Source organism: Sarcophilus harrisii, chromosome 1 (genome assembly GCF_902635505.1).
Source record: "Sarcophilus harrisii chromosome 1, mSarHar1.11, whole genome shotgun sequence".
In the NCBI taxonomy this organism is placed as follows: Eukaryota; Metazoa; Chordata; class Mammalia; order Dasyuromorphia; family Dasyuridae; genus Sarcophilus; species Sarcophilus harrisii.
In genome coordinates, this window is record NC_045426.1 from 714,766,386 (window position 1) to 714,788,201 (window position 21,816).

At 40.0% G+C, this 21,816-nt stretch overlaps 2 protein-coding genes across 2 annotated transcripts; both read left to right on the forward strand.

Annotated features, from left to right (window-relative positions):
- Positions 1–5,858: 5,858 nt before the first annotated feature.
- Positions 5,859–16,223, forward strand: LOC111719572 (zinc finger protein 2-like). The gene is made up of 4 exons (XM_031949094.1): positions 5,859–6,277; positions 7,866–7,918; positions 13,184–13,310; positions 14,753–16,223. The coding sequence occupies exons 2-4, from the start codon at positions 7,886–7,888 to the stop codon at positions 14,869–14,871; spliced, it is 279 nt and encodes a 92-aa protein (XP_031804954.1). The 5' UTR covers positions 5,859–6,277; positions 7,866–7,885; the 3' UTR covers positions 14,872–16,223.
- A 55-nt stretch (positions 16,224–16,278) lies between these two features.
- Positions 16,279–21,355, forward strand: LOC111719571 (zinc finger protein 665-like). The gene has a single exon (XM_031949093.1). It carries the CDS (start codon positions 16,848–16,850, stop codon positions 18,276–18,278), a length of 1,431 nt encoding a protein of 476 aa, XP_031804953.1. The 5' UTR covers positions 16,279–16,847; the 3' UTR covers positions 18,279–21,355.
- The last annotated feature ends 461 nt before the right edge of the window (positions 21,356–21,816 follow it).

Genomic DNA, 21,816 nt, shown 5'->3' on the forward strand with positions numbered 1-21,816 from the left:
AAATTTAATAGGCCATTAATGGATTATCTAAGAAAAAAATCTGGAGGGGCTAGATGGGTTTATAAGTGAATTCTACCAGACATTTAAAGAACAATCAATTCCAATACTATGTAAACTATTTGGAAAAAATAGGAGGGAAAAGACTCCCACCATATTCATTCTATAACACAGTATGACACTGATAGCTAAATCAAGAAAGGCTAAAACAGAGAAAGAAAATTACAGACCAATTTCCCTAATGAATATAATTAAAAATTTTAAATAGAATATTATCAAAGAGAGTACAGCAACTTATAACCAAGATAATACATTATGACCAAGTGGGATCTATGTCAGGAATGCAGGAATCAATATCAGGAAAATTATCAACATAGTTGACCATATTAATAACCAAACCAACAGAAATCATGTCAATAGCTCAACAGATGCAGAAAAAGCATTTGACAAAATGCAACACCCATTCCTATTAAATTTTCCTAAAATGATCTATTGAAAATGATCTATTTAAAACCATCAACAAGCACTACACTGGAGATAAGCTAGAAATGTTATCTGTTATGAGCCAGAACTTGAAACAAGGTGATTACTCAAGGGAGATGTTAGAATCCTAGTGTTAACTCAATGGAATTGATACAATGCTTATTGGTTCACATATTAGAGCAAATCCTTACAAGGTGTTAAGTCACTAATATTGATAGAAACAATGCTTGTGTTTGCACCTTTAAGAATTCACACATTAGCGCACACATTGGAGTTCACAAGTATGGGAGATTCACAAAAATTATCAATAAAATCAGAGATGAATCAAGATTGACCCTTATCACCACTATCATTCAACATTGTACTACATTGTACCACATGTACACTACAGTTTGTGCTGCAAATGTTGGCTTTTGCAATAAGAGAACAAAAAGGAATTGAAGTGATTATATCAGTCTTTGCAGATGATACAATGGTATATTTACAGAATCCTAGAGAATCAACTAAAAAGGTAATAGACACAGTTAACAACTTTAGCAGAGTTGCAGCATATAAAATAAACCCACATAAATCATCATCATGTTTATATTTTACCAACAAAGCCCAGAAGGAAGAGATAGAAAGAGAAATGCCATTGAAAATAAGTATAAATATTTTAAGATATTTAGGAGTCTGCCTGTCAAGAGAAAGCCAGGAACTATATGAACACAATTATAAACCACTTTCCACACAAATAAGGTTAGATCTTAACAATTGGAAGATATCAAGTACTCATGGGTAGGCCAAGCTAATATAATAAAAATGACAATTCTGCCTAAAATAATCTACTGAATACAGTGCCATACCAATTGACCTATCAAGAAATTACTTTATAGAACCAGAAAAAATAATAGCAATATTCATTTGGAAGAACAAAACATCAATAACTTAAAGGAAATTAATGGGGAAAAAAGCAAAGGAAGATAGCCAGACCTAAGGGATCATCACAATCATTTGCGAGTGGGTAAGAAATAAGACTAGTGATCAGTGGAATAGGTTAGATTCACAAGTCACAATAGTCAGTGATTACAGCAATCTAGTTTTAATAAACCAAAGACTCTAGCTTCTGGAATAGGAACTCACTATTTGACAAAAATTGCTGGGAAAACTTGAAAATAGTATGGCAGAAACTAGGCATTCACCAACATCTAACTCCTGCTGCCAAGATAATGTCAAAATAGGTTCATGATTTAGTCATAAAGAGGGATGCTAAGAGTCAATGCTGAAAAATTACCCATGCATATATCTTGTAAATAAAAAGCTATAATAATAATAATAATAATAATAATAATAATAATAAAAGAGCAATGCTATAAGCAAATTAGGTGAAAGAGAGATAGTCTATTGTAGAGGGCCAAGAGGTAAGAATCTATTTCAGGTCTTAAATCTTATAGTAACTTGGCTCACCAAAACTCTTTTATTGAAATAGCAGAGACTGCTTGTCAATATAATAAATTAATAATCTAGTGATTGAAGCAAAATGCAAACACTACCCTGAATTAAAAGCAAACTTTTGAATTTAGAATAGGAAAAAGAGCCTACAATAGAGACTAAAGGCATTTTAGGAGAAAGATACACCATACAATGGTATGATAAACTTTACCCTATCTCAACCATTTGCATCTCTGTCTAATTAACCAAGATCCACATCTTAATCATTTACATCTCAGTAGATCTTGTTTGTTAGAGAAAACTATAGGAACTTCAAAGAGTATACTTTGTAACAAGTCTATGAGCATCTGAGGTATATATATTTGTCTCTAATTAATAAACTTTGAAGAGTCCATAATCCAGACTTCTCCACCTGGCCTAGGTAGTTACACCCTTTATCTCACGACAGGAGCTGGACTCCAATAGTCTACTTCTCAGATCTGCGGAAAAAGGAGGAATTTGTGACCAAAGAGGAACTAAAGAACCTTATGAAAGGCAATTGAATAATTTTGATTGCATTAAACTAAAATGTTTTTGCACAAATAAAACCAATGCAGCCAAGATTACAAGGGAAGCAGAAAGCTGGGGAAATTTTTTGCAGCCAGCTTTTCTACTAACTGCCTTATTTCTAAAATCTATAGAGGACTGATTGAAATTTATAAGAATTCAAGCCATTCCCCAATTCATAAATGATCAAAGGACTTGAACAATTTTCAGACAAAGAAATTTGAGCCATTTCTAGATTTATTTCTTTAAAAATGCTCTAAATCGGTGAAAAATTGGAACAAGAGGTTTGGCAATTGTTAATGCTGTAAAGTTACCCATGTATATATCCTGTAAATAAAAGGCTATTAAATAAAAAAAAAAAATGCTCTAAATCACTATTGACTTGAGAAATGTAAATTAATGCAACTCTTGGCTAAGATGACAGGAAAAAAATAATAGATGTTGGAAAGGATGTGGGAAATCTGGGATACTAATGCATTATTGGTGGAGTTGTGAACTGATTCTGGAGAACAATTTGGAACTGTGCCCAAAGGGGTATAAAACTGTCCAGACTTTTTGATCCAGCAGTGTCTTTACTAATTCTGTATCCCAAAGAGATCATAAAAGAGGGAAAAGGACAAATTTGTGCAAAAATGTGGGTAGCAGCTCTTTTTATACTGGCAAGGAATGAAAAAAAGAGTGGATGACCATCAAATGGGGAAGGCCTAAGTTATGGTATATGAATATAATTAAATACTGTTGTTCTATAGAAAATGACGAACAGGTCAATTCCAGAAAGGCCCGCGAAGCCTTAAAAGAATTGATGCTGAATGAAGTGAGCAGAACCAGGAAAACAAGTGTACATAGCAACAGCAAAATTAAAACATCAATTATGATGGACTTAGCTCTTCTCAGCAATAAAATGACCAAAGACAATTTCAATGAACTTTGGATTGAAAATGCCATCTGCCTCCAGAAAAAGAACTATGGAGACTGAATGTGGATTAAAGCATACTATTTTTACTCTTTTTTCCTTTGCTGTGGTTTTCCCCTTTTGTTCAGATTTTCCTTTTCCAACATAAGACATATAGAAATATGTTTAAAAGTGAATGTAAAATTATCTGTTCATATTCTTTGACCATTTACCAAACATATAACCTATATCAGATTGCTTGATAGCTTGAGAAAGGCAAAGGTAAAGGAGTGGAGGAGAAATAAAATTGAAACTCAAAATTGTACAAAAAGGAATGTTAAAGACCATTTTTACATGTAATTGGGAAAAATAATACAGTATTAAAATAAAATAAAATTTTAAAAAGAAACTTCTTGTATAGAGCAGGTGGTTAATACAAGTTCGTTAAACTGAACAACAACAACAAAAAAAGATGTCCTTCCAGGTTGGCAGAATGGAAGCAACCATGGAAAATTTTGTAGCTAGAAATTGCAAGGCCTCTTGACTGCTTAGTAATGGCTGATTTTCACAATATTTATACAGAGGATGATACATAAGAGGTGCAGTGTAAATGCTATTTCTTTTATTAGATTTTGACTATTTCTTCCTCAATTCTGTTCTTCTTAAACTATTATTATCCTTACTGATTAGTGAGGCACTAAATTTAGTTCCAATTTATCCAGTTCAAAATGGGTTTTTACATAGGTGTTGGTATATTGTCTGCCCTACCAAACTGTGATCTCCATGAGAGCAAAGGATGTCCTTCATATCTCGTTATGTTCCTGGTGCTTAGTACAGGGCCTGAATGTTTGTCTTATGTTTGTCTTATGTTTGTCGACTAGAAAGAGTTCATCTTCCATAGCTAATCCCTTTTGGTACTTTGAAGAGACTTTTATGTCTCCCAATTACAAACAATGATCACAGATGATCACTAAAAGGGAGCTAAAAGATCACGCAATGCAACTACCTTATTTTTTAGATGGGAAAATGGAGATTCAGTGAAAAGCTCAGTTTACCACTGCCATGAAATATCTGAAAAAGAATTCTAAGGCAGATCTTTCTTCCCTGCACCTGGCATGTACTTCATGACAACACCTCAACCTTGTGTAATCCCAACTCTCATGTGCCTGCTTTCACCTTACCTGGAGGGCAGCTCCTCAGGCCTTCTTGGTCCAGCAACCATGATACTTACCTTTCCTCAAAATAAGAGATCACATCTCTGGGAACCAGAAGGCCTGAGGAGCTTTTCCGAACATGAGATAGCCTGGGGTCACCTAGAAAGTCCAGACAAAATCCAGTCTAGGATTGAGCTCTGAGGGTTCAGAGAGAAGAGGGGCAAGAAACAAAGGGGTAGGGTCTGGGAAGCAAGACAGACCAATAGAGGTCTGGGAAGGGAGGTCAAGGCCACTAGAGAGAAAGAAGAGCTCCAAGAGGACAGCTGAGCCTAGGAAAGAGCTGAGGAGGACGTGCTCCCTGTACCCAGGGAGCCTGGGCTTGGAGTCCCTAAAGAAAAAGTGCAGACAGGGAGACACAAGCCAGAGGATGGGAAGCAGCCCAAGAGCCACCGGTTCAGTAAAGGGGGAGCAGGAAAGATCTTTGGTTAAAGGATCTAAGGTGGGCTACTGGGAGTAAGAGGGCGGGACTCCAGGATCCCTAAAGAGATTGAGGCTGAAGGAGAATCTGAATCTCTAAGCAAGAGGTGGGGACAGGAGACGGGGCCCCTGGGTCCTGATCAGAAGGCTGAAATCAGGACTCCCGGAATCCTAGGGGCAAAGGCTCAAGTCTAGGAGGTAAATCTGGGCAGGGGAAGCCAGGAGGTTGGGTAAGGGGAGCTCATTCAGTAGCAAGGCTTAAGGGGGGCGCTCCCGATAGACCTGGAGGACGCTCTCCACGAGATCAGAGGAGGAGGAGGAGACCCAGAGGGCGGGACACCGCGCGGAAGTCCACAAGTGTGGGGAAAGCCGGCCCCGACCTACCTGGGAGCTGCAAGCAGGGTTCTGGCTTCCAGAAGACAAAGCGATCGGAGCTCCCTGGGAAGGGAGGACGACCAAAGAAAGGACAGGCAGGGAGATCGCAGCTCCAAGACCTCTGACTTTCCCCAACCCACTCTGGAGGGTCCTCCTGCTCCCGAGAGCTTAAAGGCCAGTCACCCACAGGCTGGTCGTGTCTGAGAGCTCCGCTTCCCCCGCCCCCCGCCCCCCGCCTCTGATTAGGTCTAACCCTAACCCTAATTACCTTTAATTCTTTACACTTGCTCTTATTGCTTTAATGCTACATTTTAAGTTATTGTGCCTTAAGGTCTGGCCTGCTAGTAGAGGGTGAAAGATCACAAAGACCCAGGACAATCCAGTCTGGATTTACAGCTACAAAGAGTGTCCAGCATTCCCATCTTCCCAAGAGCCGTTTGCTTCCAGTTTCTCCGAGTAGAGGATCCCTCGTTTTGCCTTAGTCTTTCTGCTCAGGAGGGGAATCAGGAAGGGAAGGAGCTGGTGGAGGCGTAGGGGAGGAGGAGCTGTCAGAGAGGACCAGCCTGTGGGTGTCCAGGTGGAGTGTAAATTCCGGGGTGGAGATTGGAGCCCTGGGAGGAGTTTAGGGCAGAAGAGGGATCTTTGTGTGATGGGAGGGAGGGTCAGGACTTATGTGGGAGGAGCGGTGAGAGTCAAGTCCTAGCTCCTGTTGTGATTGGAGGAAAGAGCTCAACCATCCTGGAGGATGGACTGGGCCGGACTTTTGGGACTGGGAAGACCCTCCCAGACTGTATTGGAGGGAAGCAGGAAGTCTTTGCGCTGAGATCCGTCTCTCTTCCGTGCAGATCAATCTCTCCTTCTTTTCGTAGGACCTACTGTCCCTTTGTCTTCTGGCAGACAGACCTGTGCTTGCAGTTCGCAGGTAGGTCTGAGCCATCATCCCCCAGCCTGTTGGCTGCCTTGGCCATCGGGTCCCCTCTTTCCCCTCTGACCTTGTGATGAGTGTCCTCCTGGTCGACCAAAAGCATCCCCTTCTACCATGCCTTCCTCTTGGATGAGCTTCCCACCCCTAAATGTTTTCCAGGCTCCCAGCCACTTCCCCAACTTCCGGGCTCCCCCTGCCCCGATTTACCTCCCGGACTTCCGACTTTGCCCACAGGAATCCGGCAGTCCTGATTTCAGCCTTCTGATCAGGACCCAGAGGTTCCCTCTCCCTGCTCCCACCTCTTGCCTAGAGGTTCAGATCCTCCTTCGGACCTCCCTCCCTTTAAAGATCCTTGAGTCCTGCCTTCCTATCCCCAGGACCCCAACTTGGACACATTCACCAAAGTTCTTTCCTGCCCCCCACTTAACGGAATATGTGGCCCTTGGGCTCCTTCCCATCAGGTCTCAGGCTTGTGACTCGCGGTCTCCACTTTCCCTTTAGTGACTTTGGAGTCATATGGGCTTGGGCCAGAGTTCCCCACCCCAGGTCCTGGTCAGCCCTCAGGACTCAGACTTCCTGCTTTCTCAAGTTCAGCTGTCCCCTGCACTTCTGTTACTCCAATATTTCATTCTCAGTTTCCCTGTCATGATCTATATTGGTCTGTCTTACCTCCCAGACTGTAGCCCTGCTCCCCAGACCTGCTTCCCAGCTCCTCTTCTTTCAGAACCTTGAGGGCTCAAACCCACGCTTGGGTTTTGTCTTCTTGTCTTAACTTTTCCATGGTCATTCCTGGTGGCTCCAAACCAGGACTCTCCCCAGCCCCACCTTCCCTGGCTTCCCTCCACATACATCAAGCAGTCAGTATATTGTCAAGAATTATGTGTGTGTTAGTTGAGGAGAGGAGAGGGAGGGCAGAGAACCACGTAGAAGGAAAATCCTGATTCAAGAACCATTGAAGCTCTCACTGGGGTCCCAAGCCCCTTGTACCCTTGGGGTCTCTGTAGGAGGATGGGGAGAGGAGGGAGAAGAGCAGTAAGAGAGGGAGGGGATGGGTTTTTCTGTTCAGACCCACCTTCATTTCCAATCCTGCTCCTCCATGCTGCCTGCATCCTTTTGTAGTGTGGCTTCTTTCCCCTGAGGGCAGAGCCAGGGCCTTTGAAACTCCCTGTTGCGGTCTCACCCCCAGTAAGCTTGCTTCCTGCCTATAGAAACCCCTTTTCCTTTCTGGGATGGCTCTCCCCCTCCACGTCAGTCTTCAGGGGAACCAGGCCTGGCCCAAGCAAGTATTAGGTCAAATGCAGACACCAAACTTGGAGGGAATAGACTGGTTTTATCATAAGGGTCCCAAAGAGCAATCACCCAGAGGATGATGAAGCACAAAGGCAATCAGCCCGGGACGAAGATTGTGGCAAGAGGAAGATAGAGGTGAAGAAGGGAGGGACTCTCCTGGGGGCTGTCAGAAAGGCTGAGAATGAAAACCTCCCATGGTTATCTGTGACTACTGCTAATAAAAGTTTTGGCTGTTGCTTCATTTGTGGGAACTTGACAACATGGAGTCACTTTGGTTGCTTTGCTACCTCCACAGGCATCCTGGAGCCAGAGGGAATGGGCTCTGGGAACCTCGGACCTCCTCCTCAGGTGAGTGCAGTCCGTGCAGTCCATCCCCAGACCTGACCATCAGCAGTCACAGCCATTGCCATGGACATGGAGGTTGGGCTGTGAAGCTGGCAATGTCTCATGTGTGGATCATTTCTTTATCAAAATGGGCATGTGGTGCAACACAGTAGGAACAACACTCCTCTGCTCTCCTGTGTTTTAAACAGACTCATTGGGCCCTCAGTATCTTGAGCAGTAAGGACCCTCCCCCCTCCCCAGCCTAAATTGTCCCCTCCCTATTTGCTTTTAAGTTCCATCTCCTTATAGCTGACACACAAGAGTTACCATTTCCCTCATTACTTTTAATTACCTAGGGCTCATGTCTTTGGTGTCTCAGTGGTACATACACACACTCACAAAGAGCTTCTCTCCTTCTTTTTCTTGTGGCCAAGCTCTCCCTTATAGCAATTGAAGAGCCGGGAAAACCCTTCAGATTCGAGTCTTGTCCCGACAGGTCTGGGAGCAGACCCCTGAAGGCTTCCCCAGCTCTTGGCTTTTTCAGTGCTGTCCCCAGAGCAGAAACTGGCCTCCTGGTTGTGCTCAGGTCACCCAAGCCTTCCCAGGTCTCTCTGAAACTCTCCCCTTTACCATTTTTGGGTCAAATTAATAAGTGTTTTGACAGGCCCAGTAGCCAGCCAAGGAGTTCTAAGACCAAGAGTTCTGGGCCATCCTGCTGCTCTGGTGCTTCTAAGCCCTGCCTGGCACAGAGATTGATCTCTTCTGTGTAAAGGACACTATTGGCATTCTACCACATTTACTAAACAAGCTGGTTTTCTGGTGGTGTAATTTGGGCTCTTCTATGGAGAATGCAATGCAATGAGACCATGAGAGCAACAGGGAGAAAAGAAAGCCTGGCAGAGCCAGGATTATGTGCCATGTACTTCAGACAGTTACTTCAGTATGTGACTCTGCTGTGGGCTGGAGCAGGTTCTAACTTTGTGTAGAAGAATGTAATGGATCGAAATGACTCAAGCAAAAATCAGATACTCCTAGGACATGCTACAAATTAAAGGAGATGTATTTCATTATAGCATTAACAGGGATTCTGTAAAGTTGCCAGTGTTCTTAAGCTTGAGTAGATAAGGCTGATTTTGGTTCCATGTAGAAGCTCATCTGGTCAATAGAGCTGGATATGGTATTGTAGCATCTTGGGAAATCTGTCATGTCCGATGGACTGTGATTTCACAAGGACAGCCTTTTGGGCTTTTAGATTGCCAGGCAACTACACTAATTTGTCCCCAGGCTCTCAATGCTGATTGTAGGGAAGCACACTTATTATGTAAGTCTGCTCCTAGAATAGCTTTGTCACCTTTCAAGAGAAAAAAACAAAACAAAACAAATCTCATGTTTTATTGACTTTTTTCTGCTCTTTTTGATCAGATTGACTATTATTTGTCATTTTAAAGACACCATTTATCATTGTAATTTTTTAATTTACAAGTTAGTATCTTCTCATTTATACTTATTTTTGGTTTATTCATTTGTGTTTCTACTTTTTTTAGAATCCAGATTTAGTTAATCTTCTCTTTTTGAAAATGCTTAATGTGAGACTTTATGTTCCCCCTTTTCCACTCCCACCCCCACTACTTTAGGTGAATCCCAAAAATTTGGGGATATTGTTTAGTCATCCTCACTTGCTTTTGCAAATATAGCACTTCTGAGATCTCTTCTCTGACTCAGTTATTATTTAACATGTCATTGATAAATCTCCATTTAGGGTTATATCTTTTGTTGATGATCCCTGAATCATTACCAATTTCCATTTTTATTTCATTAGGGAATGAAAGGATATATGAATTATTTCTACCTTTTTACATTGCAGTATCTCTGTATCTGAGCGGTTAATTTTTGTAGAAGTTCCACATGTGACAAAGAAAATGTGCATATTCCTCTATTTCGCCATTTAAAAGATACCATAAATCTTTTACCTTAAGTTTGTTTAGACATTTGTTTATCTCTTCTGCTTTCATCTCATTATATATTTTTTCATCTTCCTTTTTCCCTTTAATTCTCTTATAGTTTCTCTTTCTCTCTTGCCCTTCAACTTGTCCTGGTCATTAGTTTTTTAATTTCTTCCATTTTTCTTCCCCTTTCCAAGGAGGATTTCTCTCCTTTCCCCTTATTGTCCATCTTCCTTTTCTGTTTTGCCTATTTTCTCATTCTCTGGATCATAGCTCTCCTACTTCTCTATTCTTTCTCTTTGCTCTGGACGCTTCATAAAATCAATAGCCTCCAAGATATCCATTCTGAGCTTTGCCTTCTAGATGCTTTCTGCCATTGGCTCTACACCAACCCCACAGATTCCTCTTTCCCATGGTTCCTTCCTTTCAGAATATCGTGTATCACAGCAGGTGTCAGGGAGAAATTGGCTCCATAGCTGGGAAGATTTCTTCCTGATATTTGCCCTCTCTTGTTCCTTTACCTTTCTTCCACATTCTCCTAGAAATCTCCATCCTGGCTTTTCAGGCCCCAAACACCGAAGTCTGAGGTGAAATCCCTTATCTCCTCTAAGAATATTCATCAGTGGAACCTCTTCAGGCCTCCTTCCTTTCTGGATCTTTTCAGCCTTTCCACCTTCCTCCCCCACTCCCCAGATGCTCTTTTCTTTCCAAATCCATGGAGCTCATCTCCTCAGTTCCCATTTTTCTTGCTTGTGCTTCAGCCTTTCACACTATTGATGACTCTCCCCTCCAAGATTCTCTCTTCTCTAAGTTTTTAGGACATACCTTTCTTTTACTATCTGACCCCTTCTATGTCCCCTTTACTGGATGTTAGACTCCCCTTTACTATGGAATATTTACTTTTTGTTCCTTATTCTTCCTTCAGCTCCCATCTTCAGCATAGTCATCCTGGACTGTACCCTCAGCTCCATTGCTCTCTGGAACCCATTCTTCCATTCTTTCCCCTTATCACCTTGGTTTGCATTTGTCTTCCGCTATTTCAAATTCAGTTAGTTCCATTGTATGAGAAGGTCTATCTCATTGCTTATAAGACTTTTTCCTTCTGAATTGAATTGTTGAAAATGACCATTGCCAGCCTGGCAGTTTGCAGCCCTAGGTTTTGTTTTTGGTTTCTGGATTTGGTTTCTTTGTGGGTGATCTGTGAATTCTTTCCACTGACATTTCATTTTTTCTGCCAGAATTTCCTTCATGATTTGGTCCATTTTTTGTTTTTGTTTTGTTTTGTTTTGTTTTGTTTTTTGCTGAGGCAGTTGAGGTTAAGTTGCTTGCCTGGGGTCATGCAGTTAGGAAGTGTTAAGTGTCTGAGGCCAGATTTGAACTGAAGTCCTCCTGACTTCAGGGTTGGTGCTCTATTCACTGTGCCATCTGGGCTGGATCCATTTTTTTTTTTTTTAACCAGTTGTGTCTTTCTGGGGAACTTGTCATCCTTAGAGTCAAAGTCCATGGGCATGCTGTCTTTTCTTCCAGTATGCTTGCCTTCAGCAACAGGCAGATTTTCTTTGAATATTAATTGTAGGTCACTTCACTTCCCACAGGCTGCCCTTCACTTTTGTGCATTTTCCTTCCCTGCCTATTTTCTTTTATTTTCTTTGGGAAGAGGTTTAATTTTCTATTTCTTTAACTTGGCAATTCACAAAAGAAGACCACAGATCCCAGAAAATTGGAAAGGGGTCTGGGTGGGAAGGAGACCCTCAATTCAAAAGCAGAGTGGAGAGCTCAGTCAGAAAAATCCCAAAGAAGTAGAGCTAGTTAGTAATGAGGAGGTAGGTGAGCTTTCTCCTTCAAAGCAGATTGGGAATTCATTAGCCCCACCTCATATTGTTAAAGGGGGTTGTAGGGTGTTTATGAAGGACAGAGGTTTGGAATAGCTTCTCTTGAGGAGGTAAGGAATCAGAGATCTGTATCTCTGTTATCCATCTGTAAAAGGGGTACCTTTGTTTGGTGGAAACCTATACTAACGAAGAAGGGACTCAAAGGACTCTAGAGAAAAGGAAAGCTGGAGCATCTTGGGAATCTTAAAAAGTGCTAAAGAGCAATGAATTCCTCAATTGTTCAGAAATGAAGAAGCAGAATAAAGAAAATGAAATGTGAAATGTGGATTACTCATAGACCTTGATGAGGTCAGGGTAGCAATTCCTAGTTAGAAATAGACAGGTGACGAATTCACAATGGCCATTCTCTTTGCCATAAAGTAGGTTTATTTAGAAAAGGTTAAAGACAAAATGATGAGTTAAAATAAGGACCAGGTATGGAAAATGTGAAATAGAATTGGGAGAGCAATGGATTACCAAGGAAAATAATTTGGAAGAATCCATTAAAGTATGTGCCTGAATATTATATTGACTGGCATACTAGATACATAAAAAGTTTAGCAACTAACCAATTACCTAAAGTAAGTTCAAAGACATGATTAAAGGTAAGACACTATGAAGAGTGAGACAGAGAATACCTCATTGTGGACTTTATCTTGAAAATGACTTAACAAAGATCTTCATCATGGCTATATCTTTTAGACCTCTAGGAGTTTGGGGGGGAAAGGGGGAAACTACCAGACTAGAATTTGGTAATTCAGAAGGAGAAATCAAAGAAGAGTCACATGGCATGCCCTTGGCAGACCAGGTCTTAGATCTAAACATGCTAATTAATATCTCAAAGGTGGTTTAAGAGCTTAAGGTTTAAGCCCAAGGTTTGAGGGATAGACAATGCAAGTTGATGAAGAGTTCCATTCCCACAATCACTGTATGCAAATAGGATGGTCAGGGACTTGGTTGTGTCTGATAACATCAGGTTGAGTTTTTCCTGATATAGGGAGAGAGTCAACTTTTAAGTCCACATCAGACCATAAATCATACATTTTAAAGAAGAAATTAGTATGATGAAAAATGGAACAGCAATTTTACATACAGGATCGAGCACAATGGAGAATAAATATCAGAATGTCAGATAAAGTAAATTCTATGCTTATGGTAGAAGTGGAAGAAAATCAAACAGAAAATCCTCAGAATCCACTACATTGGCCAAACACATGTTGTACATGTAGCAGGTTGGAAATATAATGACCTGCCCCAAGTATCAGGGTATTCTCAGATCTCGCCATTCTCTCCTCTCTGTGGTCCATTTGTTGGCTTCTTACCTCAATTTTATGCCTCTGACACTCAAAAATGGTGTGACCTTTCAGCAAATCCCTTCTCTGTGTTTCAGTTTCCTGCTATAAATTGAGGAGAATTGGATGCTTTAGTTCTGAAGTGTCTTTCAGCTCTATATCTTATGACTTTTGGTGCTTTAGGAGTGGGTGACATTCAAGGATGTGGCAGTGGACTTTACCCAGGAGGAGTGGGGCCTCTTGGACCCTCCTCAGAAGGATTTGTACAAAGGGGTCATGTTGGAGAATGCCCGGAACCTGCTGTCCCTGGGTAAGGACATTTCCCCTGGTAATTCTGAATCTGCAATCAAAGGGCATATCTTCATTCCCTAGAGTGCAGGGTTTGACAGGGGTATCACTTAGAAAAGGGAAAATGCTGCTCTGCTGTGTCCATGCAACAGGCTCCTCCTTCATGTCTTTAAATTGTATGGTAGAAACTTGAGAGTGCCTCTTGTTGCTCCTGACACTGTCTTTTACCAATTCTAGGGAACTTTAAGTCAAAGATCAAATCACTATGGAAACATCTCAAATATGGAACACATCTCAGAAGTTAGAAGGCAAACCTCTACCTGGACATTAATTTGTCTGCCAAAGCTCTGAAAATGGCTCAGGCAGCTTTTCCTTATAACCCATTTCTCTCTGGGATGGTTCTAGTATTTGGAATATTCTTCTTTTTACAGCTATCACTTTGTAGCCCCTAGCACCTAGTTGCCCTGGGTACATGAAGTTTGGCCTTAATTTTCCTTCCTGTTGCTCAAATTCCAGCAGTGGAATTTGGAATGGGAAAGGAATGGGAGGGAATAAGTATTTCTTTTCAGCCATACTTTGCCAAGTGCTGTGCCATATTGTGTAAGAACAACTTCCAGCAAAGATGTTATTTTCACTAGTCTAAGTACTCACATTAAAAGTAAAGAACAAATGAAGAAAGTTGCTATTTGCATCTGGGTAAAGATAAAGCAAAATATTATGTCAATTTAATATATTAACCTTCCAAGTTAGGTGACATTTTTATCCTCCATTGAGAGGTGAGCAAACTGAGGTAAAAAGTTTAATTTACTTACCAAGGGGTATGCAGCTAGTAATTATCCATAGCTTCATTTAAACTTAAGTACACCTGACTCTATACCCATATCTCTCTCCTCTGAACACCTAGATCCCTTTAATTTCTAGATAAAAGAAATTGACACACTTTATTTTTTTGCTGAGGCACTTGGGGTTAAGTGACTTGCCCAGGGTCACATAGCTAGGTAATGTTAAGTGTCTGAGACCAGATTTGAACTTAGGTCCTCCTGATTTCAGAGCTGGTGCTCTATCCACTGTGCCATCTAGCGGTCCAAGATAAGAGAAATTAAGGAATGAGTCTGTCCATTTATGAAGAATGGGTATCCAGACCAAGGTCCCTTTTGATCTGGCTTGAGGCTGCTCAGGCCCAATAATTTTTTTTATTCAAGTATGGGGTTGGAAGTTTCTGCTGCAATGGAGTCTAACAGGATAGGAGATGGAGGGGAGAGCATTTGGCTTTTTCTTAGAACAGGTTGTACAACAGGATGATGTGGGTTACTAGCATTACACATACTAATGGGTGACCATAGACTCATATTTTTCAATGTAATGGAGTGAATCTCAAAATGGAAGAGTTCTGGTTCCTCGCCCTTTTCCCTGAGGAGAAGTAAATTTCAAGCTTCTTCATGCCTAACTGCTTTCCATGCCCAGGGCTTCCAGTTCCCAGAGAAGATGTGGTCTCTTATTTTGAGCAAAGGGAAGCACCATGGATGCTGGACCAAGAAGGCCTGAGGAGCGTCTCTTTAGGTGAGATGAAAGAAGGGACATGAGCCTTGTGGTTACAAGAAACTTTTAGGTATTACCGTGAAGTAAATATTAGATTTGGGGTAGAAATTCCAGCCTTGCTATGCTTTTTCGGATTTTTTTTGGCAGTGGCTACCCAGGAAGCCTGGGGTAGTCACAGAATTTTGACTTGCCATCTATAAAATGAGTGAGTTGTACTCCATGTTCTTGAAGGTCCCTTCAAGTGATCAGCTATCATCATATAAGAAGTCATTGTTTGGAATTTGAGGCCAGGAATTCTCCTGACATTGCCAAATGGGTTTTAACCAGTAAAAATTATTTGTTAATTACTATTAAAAACATACATCTATTGGCTCACAAGTATTACATTAAATGGCAGATGTACCCCAAGATCAAGTGCAAATATTGTTTTAGGAATTTTTTTTTGTTTTTTTAAATAATGTTTAATATACAAAATAACTTTCAAAATTATAGGATTTCTTCAGGTATTAGTTTTCTTTTTGCTGGCACTGGTAAATTTTACTGACTGACCAATCCATGTTGCCAACCAACTCCTTTGAGAAATTGTCATATAGAAGAAGAGTAGCATAAACAGAGGATACATTCAAATTAGAAAATAACTTTACCATTTCAATAAGTGGAGCTTCAAGGTTGGTTTTATAGAAAGGTTTTTCTCTTCCATGATGATTCCATGATGACATCTCCCGTGCATTCCTAGTGACCATGGTTTTCAAGTAGCCTGCCATCACTGCTGCAAGAATGGAAATCCAGATAACATTTTGGTCTCCTGATTACAGGTTTGGTGAGATGTAATTACTACATAACCCAGGAAAGAAAGAACAGCTGGTGCAAAGAGAAAACCACTGAGGGTCTTTTCATGCCTGTGGCCATTTGTACTTGAATGTCCAGCCTTTCTGGATTTTTGGAAGCAATTTGATGTCAAGTTGAGAAACTAAAAAAATATAGCACTTAAAAGCCCTTGGAGTTTGATATAATCATTGCATGATCCCCAAATGCAGTCTGTTCCTCATCATGACAGTTTAAAATGACTGCTGAAAGATAGTTGTCAAGGTAGATGTATGCATGTACATGTCCCAAAGGACAATTTATCCCTTAAGGTAGCACTGAAAATTTTGGGGTCAAGTACCTTGGATCATTGTCTCAATTCTTCAAGGGGCTTGTGAACTTCTAAAGAGGAAAGAGGTGCAATAGGCTTCTGTGCCACGGAATGATTAACTCAAAATTCTCTATCAGAAATATTTTTAGATGTGGATAATTTCATGCATTTTTTAAAAATTGCATTTGTTAAAAGGATATGCAGGGGGATCTGATGATAATATTTTTTTAAAAGAAACAAGTAATGTCTTCCTCCAAAAACAAAGTAATATTTTTTCAAAGAAATAAGTAATGTTTTCCTCCAAAAAAAAAAAAAAAAAAAAAGTAATGGATCACACAAAATCACTTAGGTCTCAGTTAAAAAAAAAAAAAAAAACAAACCTGTTAGTATTCTGAATGCGACCCCAAATAATATAACAGGAAAAAAAGTTGAAAGTGATCCCCAGAAAGTGGAGACAATGAAAGGGAAAAAGAAAAACTGAGAGTGGAGTTAAGTTGACAGGTACTATAGGAAGAGCATATCCATTCACAGGTGATAAATTCCAGTCTCAATTGCTGGGATTTTGGTCATGTCACTCAACCATTGTGAGCTGATGGCCTGAGCTGTGTGCATAGTGTGAATGAAGGTACTTTTAATGTTGCACAGTGAGGATCCAATGTATTTGTGTGTGATCATCTTTGGGATGTGACCTAATAGGATTTTTAAGTGATTGATTCTGCCCATTTTAGATTTTTCTCTTTACCTGGGGAAATAGAAAATAACTTAGCATCTGTTCTACTTATGGAGAGAAGGGGATATAAATATATGTGTGTGTGAGTATGTATTTGTGGTATCTATATTCATTTAATTATTGTTGGGGGGTTTTGTTATTGTTCAGAAAGAGAGATGAGACTTGAAATGAAGGAACATACTACAGAGCAAAGCCTTTCTGTGGTAGAAACTCACAAGCCAAGATTCATCAGTGATGGTCCTTCTAATTTCACTTGGAAAGAGATCTGTGATAAACCTGAGAAAATCCACATTGGAGAGAAATCTTCTAAGCATAAGCAAAGAGGAAAGACTTTCACAAAAAGTGGGGCTCTTACTAGACAGAAGAGTATGCACACTGGAGAGAACCCTTATGAATGTAATCAATGTGGAAAGACTTTCAAATATAAGTACAATCTTCCTGTACATCAGAGAATTCACACTGGAGAGAAACCTTATGAATGTAACCAATGTGGAAAGACTTTTAGATATAAAGTACATCTTACTGTACATCAGAGAATCCACACTGGAGAAAAACCTTATGAATGTAACCAATGTGGAAAGGCTTTTACAAGTAGGACAGCTCTTACTAGACATCAGAGAATCCACACTGGGTTGAAACCTTATAAATGTAAGCAATGTGGAAAGGCTTTTACAGAAAGGGGAGCTCTTACTAAACATCACAGTGTCCACACTGGGTTGAAACCTCATAAATGTAACCAATGTGGAAAGGCCTTCACAAAAAGGGCGGCTCTCACTAGACATAAGATTATGCACACTGGAGAGAAACCTTATGAATGTAAACAATGTGGAAAAGCTTTTACATGGAAGAGTAAGTTGATTGGACATCAGAGAATCCATACTGGAGAGAAACCTTATGAATGTAACCAATGTGGAAAAGCTTTTACAGAAAGGAGAGCTCTTACTCTACATCAGAGAATCCACACTGGAGAAAAACCTTATAAATGCAACCAGTGTGGAAAAGCTTTTACAGAAAGGAAAAGTCTGACTGTGCATCAAAGAATCCACACTGGAGAGAAACCTTATAAGTGTAACCAGTGTCAAAAGGCTTTTAGAACAAGTGCAGGTCTTACTGTACATCAAAAAATCCACACTGGAGAGAAACCTTATGAATGTAACCAATGTGGAAAGGCTTTTACAAAAAGGGAATCTCTTACTGTACATCAAAGAATCCACACTGGAGAGAAACCTCATAAATGCAACCAATGTGGAAAAGCATTTATACATAGGGGACATCTTACTATACATCAGAGAATCCACACTGGAGAAAAACCTTATGAATGTAACCAATGTGGAAAAGCTTTTACACAAAGGGGAGCTCTTACTGTGCATCAGAGAATCCACACTGGAGAGAAACCTTATGAATGTAACCAATGTGGAAAGGCTTTTACACAAAAGGAAAGCCTTATTATACATCAGAGAATTCACACTGGAGAGAAACCTTATAAATGCAACCAGTGTGGAAAAGCTTTTACAGAAAGGGGAACTCTTACTGTACATCATAGGATCCACACTGGAGAAAAACGTTATAAAAGTAACCAATATTGAAAGGATTTTTTATAAAAATCTTATTTGTTTTTGCCAGATCTGGGATGAAATTTAATAATGTAATAAAATAAGGAAGATAACGAATTAGGGAGAGAACATTGAGAGAAGATATTGTGCTGCTGATGCCTTCCATACTTAGCCTTCTCTTGGTATAATCCTATAGAGACAGTAAGGAAAGGGAAAATTAAAGATATCTAGGGATAGTAGAGAGCTTCTTAGGCACATTGGAGCCTTCCTTTTCATCTGGTCACCTACTTGAAAGGCATGCTGGTGGATTGGAAAGATCACTGTATTTGGAGTCAAGTGACATGGGTTGAAATTCTGGTTCTCTGCCTCTATGGCCTTGGGAAAGTAATTTAACAGTGCATTCAGGTTAGAGTTCAGGTTTCTTCCAGCACTAAATCATATTAAAAGACAAAAAGCAGTTTGAAGGTGAACCCTACTGTTCAATGCCACTTATTGCTGTGTTTTCCGCTTCAGTTTGGGTCAGTAATTCAGGTGACTTCACTAAGACTTCTAGGTATGAAGGCAGTTTGAATATTAGCAAGATATGAGGAATTCTGGACCTAGCTCTTTTTTGAATTAGGAAACTTGCACATTAGTCCTAAATGAAAGACTCTGCACAGCTTGTGAAATGGGTTGTTTGCCATATTTATTTAGGCAGAAAATATGTTTCCTTAAGATGCTTTTTAAGAATGAAAGATTTATATCCATCAGATTGACAGTGATGACCGGAAAAGCTGAATATAGTGTTGGAGGGCTGTAGAATTAAAGGCACAGCAATACAATGTATGTAGCTATCAATTGAGCCAACTATTCTGAAAAGCTGTTTGGTATTAGGATTTGTTGAAAGGTGATCAAATGCCCATATTTACTGATACCTAGATCCTGCTGCAAGGCATAAAGTCCAAGGAAGTAAGGGGGGGAAAGAGGTTCTAGGTATGCTAAAGTATTCTTTGCAGTGACTTTTTTAATTTTAGTGTTTTCTTTTGGTAGCCAAAAAACATATAGATGTAAAAAAAGAACAAAAATAGTAGCTCTATAGTTGTAGAATGTCTAAACAAATTGTGATAATGAACATATTGAAGTATTTTGCCAAAAGAGAAAGTGGATAGAAAGAATTCAGAGGTGCATGGGGATATGTAAATGAATGGAGAGCAAGACCATGAGAAACTACATATCTGTTGATTTCTCAAATACTCAGAAAGCCTGGTCAATGAACTCTTCAATTTGAAATCCCATCTGACCATGTAGATGAATGTCTGTATCCATTCTGTAATTCTCACCTAGAATCACACAAATTCTCAGAGGATCCGTCCAATATGATGGAGTCCTTCCTTACTTTCTCCTACCATCTGAAGGGCACTTGTCCAGTGCTCTACAATTCTTTCATATGAAGTTTGAGCAATGTCAATTATCCTCAACAGAGGACACCAAGAAATTTCAGAAAATCCTTTGATAAGCATATGACTCCCTTGACAATTGGAAAAGCTACTGCCAAAGATGATACCAAATAGACAATAAATTAGCTTGTAAAATCTATTAATGTTATGATCTATTTTGTGCTGACAAAGGGAAAACACAACTCTGGGACCCTACAATACTTTAGGCAGAAATGGGGGCCATCACCATTGGGCTCAGATGATTCTGAAGGATGGAGGGAGGATGATGATTTTGCCCAGATCTGTCTCACTAAAATCCAAGTCACTTGCAAATCAAGACTTGACCCACTCATGTCATCAGTGCCCTTTGAGAACAAAAGACCAACAAAACCAATTTCATGGAAGATGCTCATGAGTTCAAAAGTTCAGTTATCCCATCAATCACTTTTACTGGAAGAGAAACCCTGAGCTAAGTTAGAAGTGCAGCATTTTCATAAAACACTCAAATTCAAAAGGAATGGTTCTCATTACTCCCTATAAAACATTTCATGTCAAGGAATTTGTTATCTTTTATATGTGTAGCTATTCTGATTCAGCTCGGGAACATCCATTGTTCTCAGTACTCGTCAAGATGACTCCACTCCTGCAAATATTATCTATAGATATTTTTGTACAGTTAGAGGAAATTTGTTATCAGTCAGTTATTTCTGTGAGAACCAGGTGGAAGGTATCAACATTTCCACAATGAAAAGAGGGACTATTGCCCGCTCCCCTTTCAGACATTCAATGAATCATGGTCAGAGTTTCACAGTTTAAGGCTTTCTTTTAAACTCAGTTCTCTGAAACCTAATTCCACGAAAGGGGAAAGGGGACACTATGGTCTATTGTCCAGGACCAAACAGGAATGGAAGAAAATAAATAAGTGTTTGTTTTTTACTCCTGATGTGTATTTTCCATGTGCTTTCTTTATAATGCATAATAAAAGGGAGTCTAATAGCTAATAAAAAAATTAAAAAAAAAAAAAAAACAGAAGAGGCCAGATAGTAGGAAATAGTTATGTCCTAAAAACTTAGAAAAGAGAGAATCCTGGAGGAGAGATCAATAGTGTGAAATGCTGGAGAACAGGCAAGAAAAATGGGAATTGAGGACAGGAGCTCCTTAGATTTGAAAAGAGAAGACCCCCCTTGGGAATGGGGGAGGAAGATGGAAAGATTGAAAAGGTGCCGAACAGAGGCCAGATTTTGGAGGTAGGAAGGGGTTCCACTGGGGAATATTCTTAGATGAAGTAAGGGACTTCACCCCGAGGCTTAGGGGTTTTGTACCCAAAAAGCCAGAATTGAGATTTCTAGGAGAATGTGGAAGAAAGGTAAAGAAACAAGAAAGGGTAAATATCAGGTGTCAATGCTCCCAGCTATGGAGCAATCAATGTTCTCCCTGACAGCTGCTGTGATACACAGTATTCTGAAAGGAAGGCACCATGGGAAAGGGGAATCTCTGAGGTTGGCCTAAAGCCAATGGCAGAAAGTATCTAGAGGGCAGAACTCAGAAGGAATACCTTGGAGGCTTCTGATTATGTGAAGTGTACAGGCGAAAGAGAAAGACCAGAGGAGTAGGGGGCTATGACCCAGAGAATGAGCATGTGGGTAAAACAGAAAGGGAAGATGTACAATAACAAGAAGGAGAGCAATCTTCCTTGTAAAAGAGAAGAAAAATGGATACAATTTAAAAACTAGTGAACAGCATTCTAATTGAAGAGCAAAAGAAGGGAAACTACAACAGAACTAAAAGGGAAAAGAACTAAAAAGGACCTAATAAAAAAAGCTGGATGGAAAAATATATAATGAGTTGAAAGCAGAAGAGATGATCAAATGTCTAAAGAAATTGGAAGTAAAAAACATAGTATCTTCTAAATGGGGCAGCAGAGGAATATACATATTTCTTTGTCACATGAAATTTTTACAAAAATTAACCACTGAGATACAGACACTGCACACACATGTAAAAAGGTAGAAATAATTCATACATCCTTTCATTCCTTAATGAAATGCATGGAAATTGGCTCCTGTTCAGGGATCCCCAACAGATACAAATCTAAATGGAGATTTATCAGTGACATGTTAAATAATGACTGAGTCACAGAACAAATCTCAGAAGTG